The sequence below is a fragment of the Phocoena phocoena genome, chromosome 17 (assembly GCF_963924675.1).
Source record: "Phocoena phocoena chromosome 17, mPhoPho1.1, whole genome shotgun sequence".
In the NCBI taxonomy this organism is placed as follows: Eukaryota; Metazoa; Chordata; class Mammalia; order Artiodactyla; family Phocoenidae; genus Phocoena; species Phocoena phocoena.
In genome coordinates this window covers 73,853,546-73,867,291 of record NC_089235.1, presented here as the reverse complement: position 1 = coordinate 73,867,291, position 13,746 = coordinate 73,853,546, and the positions used below count along the sequence as shown (strand labels likewise).

The 13,746-nt window shown below is 49.2% G+C and overlaps 1 protein-coding gene across 3 annotated transcripts in view; it reads left to right on the top strand.

The window, feature by feature from the left end:
* The first annotated feature begins 5,947 nt into the window (after positions 1–5,947).
* The window catches only part of ZFAT (zinc finger and AT-hook domain containing), a 150,440-nt gene continuing 142,641 nt past the window's right edge, over positions 5,948–13,746 (top strand). For 2 of the 3 annotated variants that reach the window (XM_065895074.1, XM_065895071.1), the window contains exon 1: positions 5,948–6,119. In XM_065895074.1, the coding sequence (XP_065751146.1) occupies positions 5,960–6,119 (160 nt within the window). In that variant the 5' untranslated portion in view covers positions 5,948–5,959. The remainder of the gene's footprint in view (positions 6,120–13,746) is intronic. The other variant, XM_065895072.1, reaches the window with a different exon arrangement.

Here is a 13,746-nt window from a genome sequence, read left to right as displayed (position 1 = left end):
TTGGAAGAGTTTGAGAAGGATAGGTGCTAGCTCTTCTCTAAATGTTTGATAGAATTCGCCTGTGAAGCCATCTGGTCCTGGGCTTTTGTTTGTTGGAAGATTTTTAATCACAGTTTCAATTTCAGTGCTTGTGATTGGTCTGCTTATATGTTCTATTTCTTCCTGATTCAGTCTTGGCAGGTTGTGCATTTCTAAGAATTTGTCCGTTTCTTCCAGGTTGTCCATTTTATTGGCATAGAGTTGCTTGTAGTAATCTCTCATGATCTTTTGTATTTCTGCAGTGTCAGTTGTTACTTCTCCTTTTTCATTTCTAATTCCATTGATTTGAGTCTTCTCCCTTTTTTTCTTGATGAGTCTGGCTAATGGTTTATCAATTTTATCTTCTCAAAGAACCACTTTTAGTTTTATTGATCTTTGCTATCGTTTCCTTCATTTCTTTTTTATTTACTTCGGATCTGATTTTTATGATTTCTTTCCTTCTGCTAACTTTGGGGTTTTTTTGTTCTTCTTCCTCTAATTGCTTTAGGTGCAAGGTTAGGCTGTTTATTCGAGATGTTTCCTGTTTCTTAAGGTAGGATTGTATTGCTATAAACTTCCCTCTTAGAACTGCTTTTGCTGCATCCCATAGATTTTGGATCGTCGTGTCTCCATTGTCATTTGTTTCTAGGTATTTTTTTACTTCCTCTTTGATTTCTTCAGTGATCACTTCGTTATTAAGTAGTGTATTGTTTAGCCTCCATGTGTTTGTATTTTTTACAGATCTTTTCCTGTAATTGATATCTAGTCTCATAGCGTTGTGGTCAGAAAAGATACTTGAAACGATTTCAATTTTCTTAAATTTACCAAGGCTTGACTTGTGACCCAAGATATGATCTATCCTGGAGAATGTTCCATGAGTACTTGAGAAAAATGTGTATTCTGTTTCTTTTGGATGGAATGTCCTATAAATATCAATTAAGTCCATCTTTTTTAACGTATCATTTAAAGCTTGTGTTTCCTTATTTATTTTCATTTTGGATGATCTGTCCATTGGTCAAAGTGGGTGTTAAAGCCCCCTACTATGAATGTGTTACTGTCGATTTCCCCTTTTGTGGCTGTTAGTATTTGCCTTATGTATTGAGGTGCTCCTATGTTGGGTGCATAAATATTTACAATTGTTATATCTTCTTCTAGGATCGATCCCTTGATCATTATGTAGTGTCCTTCTTTGTCTCTTCTAAAGGTCTTTATTTTAAAGTCTATTTTGTCTGATATGAGAATTGCTACTCCAGCTTTCTTTTGGTTTCCATTTGCATGAAATATCTTTTTCCATCCCATTACTTTCAGTCTGTATGTGTCTCTAGGTCTAAAGTGGGTCTCTTGTAGACAGCAAATATATGGGTCTTGTTTTTGTATCCATTCAGCCAATCTGTGTCTTTTGGTGGGAGCATTTAGTCCATTTATATTTAAGGTAATTATTGATATGTATGTTTCTATTTCCATTTTCTTAATTGTTTTGGGTTCGTTATTGTAGGTCTTTTCCTTCTCTTGTGTTTCTTGCCTAGAGAAGTTCCTTTAGGATTTGTGGTAAAGCTGGTTTGGTGGTGCTGAACTCTCTCAGCTTTTGCTTGTCTGTAAAGGTTTTAATTTCTCCATCAAATCTGAATGAGATCCTTGCTGGGTAGAGTAATCTTGGTTGCAGGTTTTTCTCCTTCATCACTTTCAATATGTCCTGCCAGTCCCTTCTGGCTTGCAGAGTTTCTGCTGAAAGATCAGCTGTTAACCTTATGGGGATTCCCTTGTGTGTTATTTGTTGTTTTTCCCTTGCTGCTTTTAATATGTTTTCTTTGTATTTAATTTTTGACAGTTTGATTAATCTGTGTCTTGGAGTATTTCTCCTTGGATTTATCCTGTATGGGACTCTGTGCTTCCTGGACTTGATTAACTATTTCCTTTCCCATATTAGGGAAGTTTTCAACTATAATCTCTTCAAATATTTTCTCAGTCCTTTTCTTTTTCTCTTCTTCTTCTGGAACCCCTATAATTCGAATGTCGGTGCATTTAATGTTGTCCCAGAGGTCTCTGAGACTGTCCCCGGTTCTTTTCATTCTTTTTTCTTTATTCTGCTCTGCAGTAGTTATTTCCACTATTTTATCTTCCAGGTCGCTTATCCGTTCTTCTGCCTCAGTTATTCTGCTATTGACCCCATCTGGAGTATTTTTCATTTCATTTATTGCGTTGTTCATTGTTTTTTTTTCATCTTTAGTTCTTCTAGGTCCTTGTTAAAGTTTCTTGTATTTTCTCCATTCTATTTCCAAAATTTTGGATCATCTTTACTATCATTATTCTGAATTGTTTTTCAGGTAGACTGCCTATTTCCTCTTCATTTGTTAGGTCTGGTGGGTTTTTCTCTTGCTCCTTCATCTGCTGTTTTTGTGTCTTCTCATTTTGCTTATCTTACTGTATTTGTGGTCTCCTTTTTGCAGGCTGCAGGTTCGTAGTTCCCGTTGTTTTGGTGTCTGTCCCCAGTGGCTAAGGTTGGTTCAGTGGGTTGTGTAGGCTTCCTGGTGGAGGGGACTAGTGCCTGTGTTCTGGTGGATAAGGCTGGATCTTGTCTTTCTGGTGGGCAGGTCCACATCTGGTGCTGTGTTTTGGGGTGTCTGTGGACTTATTATGATTTTAGGCAGCCTCTCTGCTAATGGGTGGGGTTGTGTTCCTGTTTTGCTAGTTGTTTGGCATAGGATGTCCAGCGATGTAGCTTGCTGGTCATTGAGTGAAGCTGGGTGCTGGTGTTGAGATGGAGCTCTCTGGGAGATTTTGGCCGTTTGATATTATGTGGAGCTGGGAGGTCTCTTGTGGACAAGTGTCCTGAAGTTGGCTCTCCCACCTCAGAGGCACAGCACTGACTCCTGACTGTAGCACCACGCACCTTTCATCCACACAGCTCCTCAATTTGGAATGATTTGTTGCCTATTCAGGTATTCCACAGATGCAGGGTACATCAAGTTGATTGTGGTGCTTTAATCCGCTGCTTCTGAGGCTGCTGGGAGAGATTTCCCTTTCTTTCCTTTGTTCTCACAGATCCCGGGGCTCAGCTTTGGATTTGGCCCCACCTCTGCGTGTAGGTCACCAGAGGGCGTCTGTTCTTTGCTCAGACAGGATGGGGTTAAAGGAGCAGCTGACTTGGGGGCTCTGGGTCACTCAGGCCGGGGGGTGGGGGGAGGGACGGGCACGGAGTGCGGGTCGGGGTTGTGGCGGCAGAGGCCGGCGTGACGTTGTACCCGCCTGAGGGGCGCCGTGCCTTCTCCCAGGGAAGTTGTTCCTGGATCCCGGGACCCTGGCAGTGGCGGGCTGCACAGGCTCCCCAGAAGCGGGGTGTGGAGAGTGACCTGTGCTCGCACACAGGCTTCCTGATGGCGGCAGCAGCGGCCTCAGCGTCTTATACCTGTCTCAGGGGTCCGCGCTGTTAGCCGCGGCTCGCGCCCGTCTCTGGAGCTCCTTTAAGCAGCGCTCTGAATCCCCTCTCCTCGCGCACCAGGAAACGAAGAGGGAAGAAAAAGTCTCTTGCCTCTTCGGCAGGTCCAGACTTTTCCCTGGACTCCCGCCCGGCTAACCGTGGCGCACTCACCCCCTGCAGGCTGTGTTCACGCCGCCAACCCCAGTCCTCTCCCTTTGCTCCGACCGAAGCCCGAGCCTCAGCTCGCAGCCCCGCCCGCCCCGGCGGGGGAGCAGACAAGCCTCTCGGGCTGGTGAGTGCCGGTCGGCCCTGAGCCTCTTTGCGGGAATCTCTCCGCTTTGCCCTCCGCACCCTGTTGCTGTGCTCTTCTCCGCGGCTCCGAAGCTACACCCCCTCCGCCACCCCCAGTCTGCCCGCGAAGGGGCTCCTAGTGTGTGGAAACCTTCCCTCCTTCACAGCTCCCTCCCACTGGTGCAGGTCCCATCCCTCTCCTTTTGTCTCTGTTTTTTCTTTTTTCTTTTGCCCTCCCCAGGTACGTGGGGAGTTTCTTGCCTTTTGGGAGATCTGAGGTCTTCTGCCAGCGTTCAGTAGGTGTTCTGTAGGAGTTGTTCCACGTGTAGATGTATTTCTGGTGTATCTGTGGGGAGGAAGGTGATCTCCGCCTCTTACTCTTCCGCCATCTTCCTGGAAGCCCCCCTCTTCTGAATAACTAGGCTTTAAAATGCTTAGGCCCTGAATTGTACCTCTGCCACTTTCTGACTAAAACTGAAGAGAAGCAGAGTTTCGAGAACATGTCATTGAGGTGGTGGGAGAGGCTGGGGTTTGGAGCACATGGGACACAGTGTAGACCTTTTTTTTTTTTTTTTTTTTTTTTTTTTGCGGTACGCGGGCCTCTCACTGCTGTGGCCTCTCCCGTTGCGGGGCACAGGCTCCGGATGCGCAGGCTCAGCGGCCATGGCTCACGGGCCCAGCCGCTCCGCGGTATGTGGGATCCTCCCGGACCGGGGCACGAACCCGCGTCCCCTGCATTGGCAGGCGGACTCTCAACCACTTTGCCACCAGGGAAGCCCCGGCGTTGCCCTTTGTCCTGTGCCTTCCCGGGTGAGGGCCAGCCGAGCAGTCTTCCAGGTGTAGGCGCTCGGGGTGCGTTGTCTTTAGAAAGTGTGAAAGCATCAGCAGCGTTTCTGTGCTGGTCTGCTTTCTCTCACCTCCACGAGCTGCTGGAACGTGTTCGACATTCTGCCTGCCCCGGGGTGAACCACGCCGCATTCAGCCCCCTTCTGTGCCGCTGCTGGGCCCTCTCTCCTCCCGGCAGGAGCGGCAGGTGGGCGGCTGCTCCAGGAGGCTCTGGCACCGTCTTCTGGCCGCTTCAGTGAAATGGGAAGCCAGTCGGCAGCTGGCTGTGAGCACAGGGCCGAGGAGGGAGGAAGAGGCGCGATAGACTTGTTCGCCATTGGCAGAGTCGGTGGCCTCGACGCCTTGCACGAGGCCGTGTTAACAGTCCCCGTGAGACTGGCGGTGGTTTGTGTCGGGAGCCCGGCAGCGTGGGGTGGATTTTCAGCGGTTACTGCGGCCGGGCGAGAGCACTGAGTAGGTGGAGGCTTGCACTGAATCAGGGCGTGGCTTACTGAGCCTCCTGGGTTCCCGCTGCAGAGGAGACTTGTTACCTGCATGTCCTGTTCAGTGTTGCAACCAAGAGATCATTACTACCTCTCCGAGTTCATCCAGCTTTACAGCATTTAGGGTCTGGAGTTAGAAATTGAACCTTCAAAGCCATCATACCAATTCTTCCTTTCAGTGTAAATGTGGGAAAACAATCTAGCTTTTGTTATTGGATCCTAAATTTAATATTCCTATATGTGCCTGTAATTATTTTATTGGACTCAAAAATGAGTTGCTTTCCCCATATGTCTTCCTGCCTAGTATAATGGGATGAACCATAATGGACTGTTAATAAATATTTGTGAACGGTGGTAATGCTTCAGATAGGAATTAAAGGGCTTAAGCAAGCAACAGCTTCCCATTCTCCTTGTTCTTAGTTCCTGTGCCCGCCAGTGAAAGGTGCTTGGCTCTTAAGAAGTGTTTTGATCATTTTTTCCTTGCACCTAATTTGAGTGAGTCTCACTAGAATACTTCATTGTTGTCAGTGTGGTGCATTCATTTGAAGGTTGCATTAATTTTCAAGTTCCATATTCATTTCTTACTTTGCTATGTGAATCCCGAATCTAGGCTCTTGAGTGGATTAGGGCAACAGGGAGGTCCATATTAGACCCGGTCCAGAAGGACTGAGGTTTTGGAATACTGAAGAAAGAATTTTCTGGCAACCGGGGCCACCTGAAGTTAGACGTGAGCTGCCTGGCCGTGCGGCGTCCACCAGAGGGACACACCTGTTGGTGCCTGGCGATTGCTCAGAAGAGCAACCTTCAGTATTTTTCTTTGGCATTTGGATGTAGTCACTGTTTTGGTGAAGATGAAATAACATATTTTGCTTTTTTTTTCCTTACAGAAAACCCAGCCATCTTCATGTGTAAATGTTGTAACCTCTTCTCACCAAGTCAGTCGGAACTCCTCTCCCACGTTTCTGAGAAGCACGCAGAAGAGGGGGTTAATGTGGATGAGATCGTCATTCCCCTGAGGCCTCTGAGTACCCCTGAACCCACCAACCCAGGCAAAACCGGAGATGGTAAGGGGGCTGGGGTGCTGGGCGAGGGTGGCACGCCCACGGTGTGCCTGAGGGCGATGACGATGCTTATTTGCTGTCAAATACTTTGATTCTCAGTTTCTGTCTGGTGGGCATAGGGTCTCATAAAAATCCAAATCTCCAACCGGAAGTCACAATAATTTCCATTTGTAGATCTGCTCAAGTAAGATTGTGTGTTTGAATTCCCTGTACCCAGGCTCTGTAGGTGCTTCTCCAATGCCTGGTTGGTAGATGGAGGGATGAATGAGTGAACGAATGAATGAGTAAATGAAAGGAGTTGACACCATCAGCCAGGTAAAAAGCACGAGCTTATTGTCAGACAAGCGTGTTTAACCCAGCGCCAGCACCTGCTACTGCATTACCTGAAGCAAATGATGTTACTCCTCTGAGCCTCACTTTGCTCATCTGAAAAGTGAAGACCAATCTGCCTGTCGCAAGGGGGTCTGTGAGGCTGAAGTCAAAGATATGGTGACAGCACCAAGGGTGATGCCTGGAACAAAGAAGTGAAAGGGAAGCTGTCACGATAACATACGTCATGAATGAATAAGGATATATAATCTTCAGAACAGCATGGCTCATGTGTACCTGCGACAGGGATTCCCATCGCAGAGCTTTGATTCGCAGAATCCTTCAGGTTCACAGTCAGTGTCAGAAGTGAGACACATCTTGTTTGCAGTGTCCAGACACTTCCTACTGAATGGCATCAGATGCAGCAGGTGGATGGATTAGAGAAACCATCCAGGCACTGTAATTAGGTCCCTGCAGATGAAGAAAATATATAGTATAGGAGGAGCAGCAGACAACCAGAGTCAGAAAAAGTCCCCACAAAACGATTTTCATACGATGAGAGGTGATGGCCAGTCTCCTGTGCAGAAGCTCGGTCTGCGGCAGTAAACGTCCGGCCGCAGGATTCGTTAGTCACACTGATAGTCCAATTGCTCTTTCTTGGGGATATTTAGACTGGCATTTCTGAAGAGGCTGGCTTACTGATCACCTGCCTAACACCGTTAACAAGGAGAGACTCCAGACACAAAATGTTCTGTTTGAGTCCCTCTGGCCGTTCCCAGGGTACTCAGAGAAACATGCCTGCCAGAAGGTTGAGTTGTTGAGAAGTTAGGAGAAATTCTACTTGTTACTGTTAGTGGCATAAGGTGAAAACTCTCCGTTCCCGACATCTCGGCGCTCACGGGAGTTTCCTCCATCTCCTGGCTGCTCCTCCAGTTGTTGGGCTGTACCCTGCAGGCCTACAAGGCCTGTGCTTGGCCAGCTTCAAGGCCGAGGAAGAGCCCGGAGTCAGCAACAGAGGCATCAGGGGTTTAACGGGTGGGGGAGCTTACAGGTCTGAAGCAAAGTCCGGGAGGGACACCCCACCGTGTGCGGGGCGTGGAGGGCAGGACATGTTGGTAGCCCTCTTCCCCGGGGGGAAGGGGAGATTACCAGTTACAGGGAAATTGATGTCAGCTGGGCTCATTAGTTACCAGGGAAACCAGTCGAGAGGCATGCCCCTCACTGCCCCTTCGGTAAGCTGTCACTAGCTGGGGCCTGGGTCAAGTACACAGGAAGGTCAGTCGAGTGAGTAGGGTGGAGGTGAAGCAGCCCTGGTCAGGCAGGGGATGGACAGAGAGCAAGAGTACAGCCATCTTGAGTGGCCTGACCATGCGGTGCTCTTGTGGTGCTCTTGGTATGATCAGGTTCTTACCTTTGAACTTCTTTTAAAAGTTATTTTCCTTTATTAACTAATTTACTTTTCACTTAAATTCTTCCTGAATACATTTTCTTTGGGTGTGTGTGTGCGTGTATATACTGGAAGATTAGTTGCCTGTGTAATTTAATTTTAAACAGTATTTCTTAAGACTTTAATTAGACTTAGACTGTTAATATGAGAAAATTTCTTCGAAAGTCTTCCATTAAGAACCCCAAGTCCTTCCTTTCCTCTTTGTCCAAGTCTATAAAGTTTGAGACTTACAGAATCTTAGTTTCTCTCTAATGATTTCCATTCAGGTTTAACCTTCACAGTTCATTTCAAGTTGAGAGATGCTTGAAATGGTTTAATTAAACCTTTAACTGAGTAGTAATTGATTTATTATTTTGGCCTCCCTTTATAACATGAAGGTCCCTAAATCCTCTGGTTTATTTTATAGCCTTTTAATCTGTTTTGCTCGTGTTGGCAAAGGTCTGCAGAAGAGCCTTTTATTTTTCTCCCTTCTTGCTAATCAAATCTCTGGCTCTGGTCCAAGAAAAAAATTCCCTAATGGACCAAGTTCATTCTCCCTCTTGTATGTATGTATGAGTGTGTAAAAGAGAATGTGTGCATGTGTGTCTGTGAGTGTGTGATGGGTGAGTGTGTGCACACACTTGTTCATCCTGATGGAGGCGGGGACACTGGGCTTACCTGAGTAGGAATTTACGTGGGTCTGCTGAGAGCCGGGTTTTGGTTCTTCCGTCATATTCCCCTTTCATACCTTTAATAGGAACTCTTCGTTTCTCCTTTTTCTCTCTCCCTTCTCTCCCCTTCCCCTTCCCTCCTTCTTAATTTATTCCTTAAGTGCACCTGCTGTATGCCTGGGTGCTGTGCTAGGTGCTGGGAGTACAGAGCAGGCCCAGGCACTGTCCTGCTGGTGCTGCCTCCTGGCTGGTGGGTGGCATTTGGACAAAGAGGCGGTTTCAGTGCAGTGGGGAAGGTGCTCCTCTGGGATTAGGTTTGGGCTGCTAAAGAGGGGGGACACGTGGTCTAGTTGGAGGGTGAAAAGAGGCTTCCCAGGGGAGGTTGGCGTCTAAGTTTAAACCTCTGTGTTGTCTCTTCTGGGCACTTACCACGAATAAAGTCACTCTGAGTGTGGAGGCATCTTGGACTCGCTGTCCCAGGAGCCTGTGAGCCCTGAGCCCTCTCATCTGCTCTGGCAGGCAGCCTGGGGGCAGCGGGCTCCGATGGACTCAGGTTTCAGTGCTGGGGCTTTCATGGGATGCTGCGGCTGCGCTGGCGCACCTGCTGCTTTTGTGGGGATTACAAAAAGGTGCCTCCATCCTGGGCTGATGAGTTAGCAATGGGTGTTCTTTCTGGGTGAACGAGGATAGAGTGTGCTCAGGGCTGACGCAGGCAGTGCAGGGCGCTCCGCCTGCTGGTGGAGCCTGACCTGGGACAGGGACAGGGACGGGGACAGGCCCCCCCCGCCCTCTGTGGCCCTCACGCAGGGGTCAGCCTGCACCACAGCCATGGAGGGGCTGCTGGTGGCTTAGGCAAGTGGCTTTTGTTATCTGTTAAAGGGGGATAAGATATTAGCCTTTTTAAAAACGGATTCTGAGACAAATGCATGTTAGTACCTAACATCTTAGAACCTGGTGTGTGCACGGTGCCCTTCTAGCCCTCCCACCCCCTGTGTATCCATCGGCTGTTCAGGTCGGGAGTTGGGTCACACTGAAGCTTGTGACTGGGTGAACTATCATCGTTTTCCCGCAGAACTCAGAGTAGAGGTCAACATGTGCTATTTCTGTGCTCTGATATTAACCTAACTGGCGTGGATGTGAGGTTCACGGACTGAGGCAAACAGATCTGGGTTCAAATCCTAGCTTGGCTACTTCTGGGTCTTGGGGCAGACTGATTCATTTTCTTTTTTTTTTTTTTCTCTGTTTTTTTAGAATAATTAATTTATTTTTGGCTGCATTAGGTCTTCGTTGCTGCGCGCGGGCTTTCTCTAGTTGCGGCGAGCGGGGCTACTCTTTGTGGCGGTGCACGGGCTTCTCATTGCGGTGGCTTCTCTTGTTGCAGAGCATGGGCTCTAGGTGCGCGGGCTCAGTCGTTGTGGCACGTGGCTCAGTAGTCGTGGCTCACGGGCTCTAGAGCACAGGCTCAGTAGTTGTGGCACACGGGCTTAGTTGCTCCGCGGCATGTGGGATCTTCCTGGACCAGGGCTGGAACCCACGTCCCCTGCCTTGGCAGGCGGATTCTTAACCACTGCACCACCAGGGAAGCCCTGATTAATTTTCTTAAGCCTCAGTGTCCTCTGTAGAATGGGAAATCCTCAGGGATTTGCTGGGCAATGCACGTGAAGGGCTTAGCATGTGCCTGAGATGTATGTGCCTAGTGATTATTAATTGTTGCTGTTATTTATGTGGCATTTCCACACGATCACTGCTAAAACCACAGGGAGCAGTCTTGGGGTGCCCTCTGCCTCCCTGGAGCCTTGCATTGTAGGGCAGGCTGCAGCCTGTCCTGTAGAGGGGTGCTGTGTCCCTGAAAACCTAAATGCCCCTAAAAGCCCCACGGTCCCTTGTTTCTGACATCATTCACTGTCCCTCTGTTGCTGCCTGGGCTCCTGGGAGCTAAATGTCGGGGAAGCTGACTGTCGGGGCCTGGCAGCGTTAGTGGTTCAGGATATTCCTAACTTCTCGAGTTGGTGTGGCTGGAGGCTGAGCTGCAAAGCGGGAGTTGGAAGGCTGGCTTTATCCTTGGTCTTAGGCAGAGTGGAATTTATACACCTTTAATTCTATATTGGCTTTCTCGGTGTGTGAGATGTTTTAAAACGAAGAAATCGAGGAAAAAGTGCCTTAATGAACAAGCATGGGTGTACGTCGAGGAATCACACGATCTAACAGTGGACGGACTGGGAAGGTAATAGTGTCTTCAGAGAGACAGTCCAAGTCAGAATACTCACGCCTGTAGCCATAATAATAAGCAGTCGCCATGTATCGATCGTCTTCTAAGTGCCGTGGTCAGCATTTTAATGGACTGCTTTTTATTAACAGTGACTGTATAGAATAAAGGCAGTTTTGTGTTTATTTTTCATGTTAGAAACTGAGGCTGGCGGGGATTTGCACTTAGGCCCACCTGACTCCCAGCTGCTGTTCTCTGCAGTGTACCTCTTGGCTCCACTACCATGTCCAGAACTGACCCAAGGGCCACAAGACTCAGCAGAAAGATCTGGGCGGTGAAGAAGGAACCCAGATCCTGGGTCTGCCAGCTCAGTGGAAGGTCCTGGAAAATGTGCCAAGTCCCTTCAACCTTTGGGTCGGTCCTTCATTTCTTTTCCTATTGAGGAGTTAGATTTGCTGCATCCATCTCTGAAGGTTTTTATGAGGATAAAATGTGGTAATAGCTGCGAAAGTGCCTCACAAACTTGAGTGATGTACAAATAAAGGGCTTTTACGTTATTAGATTTTTGATAATGTTGAGGTTTCTTTCATAATGCTCATGTCATCTTTTGGGCTGATTCTTTCCGTCCCTTGCTAGGTCAGGTCTTGGATCTACAAGGATAATTTTCTGCCTGTGAGGAAGTTGTCCCCAGTAATGGATTTGGGACGGGGTCGAGATGCACTGTGGCTTGCCCCTTTCTTCCTGTTGGAAACTTGGGGCCTAGGAAATGCCTTGTTTTCGAAATGCATCTTTTCCTATTAAGCGGCTGATCAATGTGTATTTCTGTGTTAAGTATCTGCTACGTCTCCAGCTCTGCCCGAGATCCTGTGGGACCTCAGGGTGTATGATGGAAGGTGCGGGGAGAGCAACACAGTCAGGAAATGGTGTGGGTGAGCTTGCACACGTGTGTGCCTTACACGCAACTGCGGGGCCAGCCAGGGTCGGCCGAGCTGCCTCACAGAGGAGGTACTGAGATGTGAACTGGGCCTGGAGTTAGGGTTCTGATTGGGGTGCAGGAGGGCGCACAGCACAGGGAAGCAAAAAAGAGGCAGGTGTTCCCTCTGCATATTTAGGGAGGCCTAGAACACTGCCCTGAGTGGTTGAGAGCGAGCGGGCACGCATGCGCGCGTGTGTTTCTGTGTGTGCACGCGTGCGCACATGTGTAGGGTGAACTGTGCGATAAAGGGCCTGGAAAGCCAGGTCTCAGAGTCGTGGGGCAAAGTCCTCAAGAACGATGGGAAGTTCTAGAGCAAGAGAGTGGCAGTGAGACAGGGGGTGGAGGCTGAGAGAGAGCAGAGCAGAAAGCTGGACTCTGAGATGCCGTGCAGGGGTCTAGGTGAGCGGAGACGGGGTGTACGGGCAGGTGTCTTCAGGACAAAATCCACAGAGTTCAGTGATGCCTGAGTAGAGGAATTCAGGGAGCAGGAACAGGAAGTGAAATTTCCTCCATTCAGACGCCATTAAAATGTGTCGAGTTAGAGGCGACAGGATTTTCCTCGCCCAGTTTTGCCTTCTCCGCTCTTCTGTACCATGGGGGTAGTTGACAGCAGCGACTCGTTTTCGGTGCTTAAATGATTCCAAGTGCATTTATGAATGTTTCATTTTTAGCTAACTAATTGGTCTTGAGGATCTGGATTATGGATGCAGTAAGATGTAAGATTAGTTTTGTCACCGTCGTTCGTGTTAGAGGTTTTCCAGAGCTTTCAGGGCTGATTTTACGTTTCTTCCTTGACGGCAGATTGCACCCTGCTTGTTGGGGTGCAGTCACCACGATTTACGGGGTGCCCACTGGGTGGGACACCGGGTCACATGCTGGGGCATAAAAAGCCATCGGGACGGGACTCAGTCTTCAGGGGGGTCCTGCCTGTGGGGAGACACACGCATGACTCTTGGGTCCGGCTGGCCGTACTGCACTCCCGCTGTGCGGGAAGAGGGGTCGCACCCGTGGGCACCGTGGCTGCCGCCTGCTCTGGGCGTCCCCGGGGAGAGGGCGCTGGGTACCCTGCTGCCATGAGTGCCGAATCTGAACCTGAGGGGAAGGGCACGGTTTCTGCAAGACTTTGACGTCTGCCCAGGATTGCTGACGCCAGCCACAAATTTGAGGGTTCCCAGGGCCACCCACGCTTCTGCAGCTAGGTACGAGCTTGAGGCACCCAAAGGACTCCCTCAGGTTGGATAATTTTCTAGAACGACTCACAGAACTCAGGAAAGCACTGTACTTGTGATGACAGTTCTAAACAAAAAGGGTACAGGTCAGAACGAGCCAAAGGGGGAGATGCCTGGGTGAGGTTGGGACCGGGGTGGGTTCCAGACAAGGGGCTTTCGGTCCCCCTCCTCCACCCGTGGTGTCCTGGACGCCACTGCCTTCTTCTGGCTACATTACATGACAGGACTCGAGTATTTCCAACCAGGGACGCTCGCCCGAGCCTTTGGTGTCCAGAGATGTTTGGGGCTCGATGACACACTGCTCACGTGGCTGTCCCCCAGTCTCCAGCTTCTCCTGGGGGTCAGACTAAGACCTCTCTTCTCCAGTTCATCCAGAGGTCGGAACTGACCTGACCTGTTGCAGAGCCCCTGAAACAAGTCACAGCGTTAGTCCTGTGGCTGAAGCCCCTGTGCACATGGGCACTGCTGTCAGGCAGGGCCTTCCAGGGGCCTAGAGCTCACCCCAAGTGGCTGAGGGCAGAGGCCAGACCTCTCTACGGGTAAAGCCCCTTCTTCACTACACAGCTGCATCCTCAGGACATTTCAGAGGAGGACCTTAGTCTGCATGGCGGGGTGCGGAGTCTGGCATCAGGGTTGGGACCACGGTCTCCTACAAACTGTTAAGTGACCCGTTTCTGCAGCTCAGCGGATGGGACACAAGGTGGGCGTTTTGTAGCCTCTTCGCGAACTCTGCCCCTCTATTAACTGCTGCTTCAGTAAGTTGCTGTCGTCAAGAATAATAAGGAGGAGGGTTGTAATGACTTCGAGGTGAAG